We start from the raw sequence: 6,202 nt of genomic DNA on the forward strand, positions 1-6,202 counted from the left end.
TTGTTGTGTTGATCTTTTATAACAAATAACAAGTATCCAATGAATTGAATACGGTATCCAAATGGCTAAATCAAATATTTTAAAAAGTGTTATTCCTAAAAAATATTGGCCTAGAAAATAGACAATTTCAGTCGAAAACACATTTGGCATTTAGTGAATTGGTTTAGTTCATACCAATTTGGTACTCATAATTATGATAACTATCACTTTTTCAACCAGTTTGTAACACTTTTTATTTGTTTCTTTTTCACATTCAAGAAGGTAAGGATACAATGGCAGGTATGAACATGTACGTGAAGGCTCTAGGGGCCCTGTAACCAGTTTTTCGTTTCAAGGTCATAGACAACAAAATTGTTGGATTTGTAAGACTTGTTATGTCCCACATACGGGTCCCTATCGAACTTATGGTTCCAAGGGTACTCAAAATACAGTTTCCTTTTAACAAGGGATATTGTAGATTAGGTACTTCTTGGAACCATAAGTTCGATAGAGACCCCACATATGTGGGACATAACAAGTCTTACAAACTCTTGTCTATGTCCTTGAAACGAAGAATGGGTTCAGGGGGCCTGGAGCCTTCACGTACATGTTCATACCTGCCATTGTATTCTTATCTTCTTGAATGTGAAAACAAAGAAACAAATAAAAAAGAAAAGTGTTACAGACTAGTTGAAAAGGTGGTAGTTTTATGAGTACCAAATTGGTATGAATTGAACCAATTCACTAAATAATGCCAAATGTGTTTTCGACTGAGGGAAATGTGTTATTTTCTATGTCAATATTTCTTAGGATGTAATCATATGCAATTGGCATGAATTGTAAAAACTGATCGTTAAAGACCATCAAGGAAATCTAAAAGGGAGGAGAATAAACGTAAATAATTACTTATTGTAAAAGAAATCAGAAGTTGCAGAGTTTGAAGAAGAGTTTAAAAAACTCACAGAGTTTGAAGAGTGGAGGCGTAGAGTTTGAAGCAGAGCTAAGGACGGCGGCAGTGAGAAAGGGAGAACGGGAGAAAAAAAGAATTCAATTAGCTACTTAATAATACTATAATTTGGTCCGAATAAGCGGAGTATTTGATCTTCACAACATCAGATAAAAATTATTCGGACTTATTTAACATAGAATGGTTCTCACATTCTTTTTAATAAGGTAAAACAATGCTTCATTCATTGATGATATAAAAAGCATTATAGTACTTATATCAAAAGATAAAAATAAAGAATTTGGTGGTTCGGAGGAAAAGGGTAAAAGGCCAACAGGACATGCTACCTTAGCCCAAATGAAATTATAAGGCAATAAAAGGGTTATACAAAAAAAAGTAGAAAATTTTGATTCATTTAATGCATATAAAAATATGAAATGAATTATTGACTTTACATTAGATTAGGCTGATTACTAATAATTTGTTGGATTTGGTTGAAATTCGTTACTAAAATAATTTAGTCATACAGTAATAGTGCTAACTGTTAACATATAATCAATTTGTGTTGGTCTGATTTTGATTAAAGTCAAATTTTCTACTCTTGGTTTGTATGACACAGCAGGTGCTCAAAATTCATTCTAGAGAAAAGTCATCAAAAGTTTGACGAATTAACACTTCTAATTATGTTCTTGGTGTGATGCAGAATCGATGGTTCTAAATTTAAATTTTACATTATGTTTACCTATGTAATGGACATGTAATTGATTTTCAGTTAAACCACCACTGAACACGTTTTTTTGGTTTTTTATAGTATCTTTCAACTCAACAAATCAATATCTTGATTGGAGCTATATTTAAAGATTTATTATAATAGTTATACAAGTTTTTAGATAATAGATAAGAATTGGTGTAATTCTTTAATATTGAAAGCTACTGTATTTTTTAAAATGCCTGGAGTAGCGAAAGCAGATTTTCAGATTAGATTTTTTTTTTAATTTATAAAGACAATACATAGACTGTGTATTGTATATTGTCAGTGCAATACGTGTTCTGCATATTGTGTTTACACAAAATAGCGCCCCAAAACACTGGAAAACCCCATTTTTTGTAAGATTAACCTATTCACTTTTCAATAATAAAAATAAAAAAAAAATCCAGGGAGCTAACCAACATGTCTTCAAAAAAACAATAAAACAAAGGAGAAAAAAAGAATCAACATCTAGAATTATGTGTACAATACAAGTGATTGGGATTTGAGGGAAGCATGTTGCAATTAATTCTCTGGTTCCAGTTTTCTGCTTGAAATATACTCCATCAGGCTACAAGTTACTAGCAACAATTCAGTTATAAAATACACATGGATTCGGATTAATGTCCATTAGCATTGCCATTATAGTGCCGGTATCCAAAGTCCAAACCCATTTAATATGCGTAGTAAATTACCATTTTAGCCATCAGAATAGTCCTCAAAGGAAAGACACAATAATACTATAATTTCTAAATATTAGTTGTCTAGTAAAATACATTAAATTTGGGAGAATGTATTTTCCAGAGGGGTTTAGATAAGATTTTGACCCAATTTTTAACAAACATGTTTAAAGAAATATTTTTTTTCTTCCGATTTTTAAATTTAATAATTTTTTGTAAAGTGAATTTTTTAATAAAAAATTCAAAAAGGATTAAAAATTGAATTTTATATTTATTTTATGCATATTTTTATAAATAATTATTTAAATTTAAAAAATAAAAAATACAAAAACCTGCTTATCACTTAAAAAATGTATATTTTCCTAAATAAAATTAGAGTTTGTTCGCGTGTTATTGAGTTATTAAAATTTTAATAGTAAAAGTAAAAGTTAATATATTAAAAAAATAAATATATATTTTTTAAAAAATTATAATTTACATTTTTTTAAAAGTCTTTTTTACTTAAAAAATATATTTTTAATATTATAAATAAATAAAAAATATTCTTATATTATCGTACCTAAACATAATTATTAAATAAAAATATTTTTACATAAAAATTTAAACATAATTTTTTAAAAAATAATATCACTTGAAACAAGTTTTTTTCATAAAAACTCAACTAAATAAGTCTTTAATTTAAAAAAAAAAACATAATATCATTTATTTCTCTCTCAAATAGTACTTTATAGAAAATTAAATATGTTACACCCAAAATAGTGATTTACTTATTTATTATAACATCTATCAACTACTCTGTGAGACTATTCATGCATTGTCTGATATGTAAATATCCCAAATTTATTTTCCAATTTCCATAGCACATAGGGGAAGTAAAGGTAGCTCACTATCCACCCATAATTTTGTCTGTGGTCCCACCTTACTTTTATTCATCTATCACTCACTCTATTATTATTCATTTCATTATTTGGTCCCACTCCTAAGTCCTAACATACCATACCATATTCACATTTTCTTAAAAAGAATAAAAAGAATTATTGTTTTCATTCTTATTCTTATATTTCATTAACACCTATCACTTTATTATTGAAAAGAAATATAATAATGAAAGATTCATATCATCTTGATATTAAAAACAAATGAACATATAAAAGATTAAACAATAAAACATATATACACACACAAATATTTAGCAATTAATTTTTTGTACAAATAGTAATTTTAAATATTAAATTTTTATTAAAATTTGAACACCTTAATTACAAAGATGACAATTAAGATGTTAATATATATTATAAATAATTTAATTAAACACCTTAAATTTTTCACAAAAAAATAGTAATTTATTATATATAAGATATTTCTTTCATCTTATAATAATATTTGAAGAGCAATAATATTTTCTCTCTCTATATATGTTACTTTCCCATCATGCTTTTGTGAAAGCACTTTTAGTACACACCCCACATAACCAAAAACCTGCAATATTATTATTATTGTTAATAATACAGAAGAAAGATAAGATCATGAAGGAAGAAGAAGGAGAAAACATCACAAAAACAAGAAGGAGTAGAGAGAGTTTCAATGATTGTGGTGCTGCTAATGGTGTTGGTGTAGTAGCAGCAACAGTTATGGCAAACAACAACAACAACAATAATCATAATAATAATAGTAATAAGGGTAACTACAACTACAAATTCTGGGTTTTAGCTGCAATAATTGTTCTTGCACTATGGTCAATGTTCACTGGCTCTGTCACACTCAAATGGTCTGCTTCCAACCTCACAAGATTCTCACATGACTTGGATCATTCTATCACTCTTCAAGATCTTGATGTCTTGGTATGTTACACAACAAAGTTGTTTATTTTTTTAATAAATAATAATTATATAAGTTTTGTCAGAAAGAACAGTACTTTAGATACAAGTTATGATACCCATTTAGTTTTTGTTTTATTCTCTAATTAAGTAAAAGGGTGTAACAATTTTTATGAGATGTGCTAAAATTAGTAATTAGATGGTATGTTTTTATATGCAGAATATCAAGCTAGCCCTTTAAAAGATTTTGGACAAAAAATGATTATTTAAGAAATAAGAATTAAACTGATATGTAAACAAAGAACATTAGATTACTAACTAAATTATGTCAATTTTAAAAGCATTAACTTTGAAAGATATGTATACATATCTTTGAAAGACTAACTAACTTAGATGTTCATCTTTCTTTCTTATGCAGAAATGCTGAAATTAGTACTTACAATATGATCTGCATAATATAAAATCAAATTAGTACTTTAAGGATTGTTGACATAAATTTAGTCTTTTTTATACTAAACTATGTCAATTTTTAAAATGATCAAATTAGTCAAAGAAATTTTGATAGAACTAACTTGAAGTGAATTACATAGGAAGTGGAGGAGAGGGAGAAAGTGGTGCGGCGGATGTGGGAGGTTTACACCCACAGCACCACTGTGAAGGTGCCGAGATTTTGGTCAGATGCATTTCATGCTGCCTATGAACATTTGGTGAGTGATGTACCTACAATCAGAGATGCTGCCATCTCAGAAATTGCTAAGATGTCTATCCAATTTCTCAGTTTGCAGCAGCAACTTCCAATTCAGCTTCAATCTGAATCTGTAAGCTAACTTATTATGCAGAGTTGTTATGAAAATCTTTTTAGCATGCTAGATTCATATGCAATGAAAATTTATAATATGATTAAAGTTGTAAATTTGCTTGAATGGTTTTGTTGTTCGGTTCTTCTTTGATGTCTGATTAATAGATTATGCTGCAAGCTTTCTGTTTGTAGGTTCTGATCTATGAATCTAAATGTTTTTCAATTTGAACAAATAGATACATTTGAAAAAACAATGTTCATATTTTTCCTTATTCAAAAGACTCACATGATCTAATATCTTGCAAGAAACTTCGTACTTGATTCTCTATGTAAAACTTTGTTTTTTCATATGACATGCTTTCTTTACTTTATTTTCATTTTATTTTTTCTCTGTAATTTTCTATGTTACTATTAATATGTTACAACTCCAAAATCATAACTTAGGAAAAATCTATAGAATAATTATTGGATCACACTATTGCCTAGGAAAAACCAAACATGCTTATCATTACTTGCTTGTTCTTAAGACAATGATCACCATTTTCATGATGAAACATGTGCAGAACATCAGAGTATCAAGGAAAATGAAAGAAGAACAAGAAAGTAGCCGGGGAGCTAAAATTGGCACTAACCAATAAGAAGGAATCAGTAGCTGTTCTATTCTATAAGACTGAAATATGTGTGTAGATCTTACCATGTTTGTATAGTTTTGTACATTTAAATTAGTGTTGTCATCAACACACTGCTTTTTTAAGACATTACAGTGAAAAAAAAAAAAGTGATGGTTCAAGTAACTAGGCCCACCAGGCTATCGTGGGCTGCAGATGCAACGGCCTGTTATCCCTCCACTGTTAGAAGCAGAAAGTATTCGTTGCTCTGTGAAACCAGCCTCACGCATTGCCTTCCATTCTAAAGACAAAGAGACCCGGGCTTTCGCCTAGGTACTTGGGCCCAACTCTCAACTTGGAGCGGGCAGACCAACTGAGACATCAGCCAGCCCAGCCCGGCAGCCTTGGCCCTTGTTCCATCACCTTGTTATCCCCGCTTGGGTTACAAGTTGGCGCTACTCAACTCGACATGCTAGCATCGTTCTCAATTTATTTATAAACCCTTGGTATTTTGAAGTTGTGTCTGATGTGAGACAAAAAATCTGCATTTGATTGACAAGGTTTATTATTATATATCCATTTTTCCTCTTACTTTTTGGATGAAATAAAGGATAATTCCATCTCA

The 6,202-nt window shown here is 29.4% G+C and overlaps 1 protein-coding gene across 1 annotated transcript; it reads left to right on the plus strand.

Moving 5' to 3' along the window:
• The first annotated feature begins 3,788 nt into the window (after positions 1 to 3,788).
• LOC130936521 (uncharacterized) lies at positions 3,789 to 6,202 on the plus strand. The gene is made up of 3 exons (XM_057866608.1): positions 3,789 to 4,194; positions 4,761 to 4,988; positions 5,533 to 6,202. The coding sequence occupies exons 1-3, from the start codon at positions 3,880 to 3,882 to the stop codon at positions 5,605 to 5,607; spliced, it is 618 nt and encodes a 205-aa protein (XP_057722591.1). The 5' UTR covers positions 3,789 to 3,879; the 3' UTR covers positions 5,608 to 6,202.

This window comes from Arachis stenosperma, chromosome 6, assembly GCF_014773155.1.
Source record: "Arachis stenosperma cultivar V10309 chromosome 6, arast.V10309.gnm1.PFL2, whole genome shotgun sequence".
In the NCBI taxonomy this organism is placed as follows: Eukaryota; Viridiplantae; Streptophyta; class Magnoliopsida; order Fabales; family Fabaceae; genus Arachis; species Arachis stenosperma.

Excerpts from the sequence above, each read along its gene's own strand:
- LOC130936521 (XM_057866608.1), top strand. The coding sequence starts at position 3,880 with ATGAAGGAAGAAGAAGGAGAAAACATCACAAAAACAAGAAGGAGTAGA. Across the intron at positions 4,195-4,760 it reads TTCAAGATCTTGATGTCTTG|GAAGTGGAGGAGAGGGAGAA; the intron begins GTATGTTACACA and ends TGAATTACATAG. Across the intron at positions 4,989-5,532 it reads TTCAGCTTCAATCTGAATCT|AACATCAGAGTATCAAGGAA; the intron begins GTAAGCTAACTT and ends AAACATGTGCAG.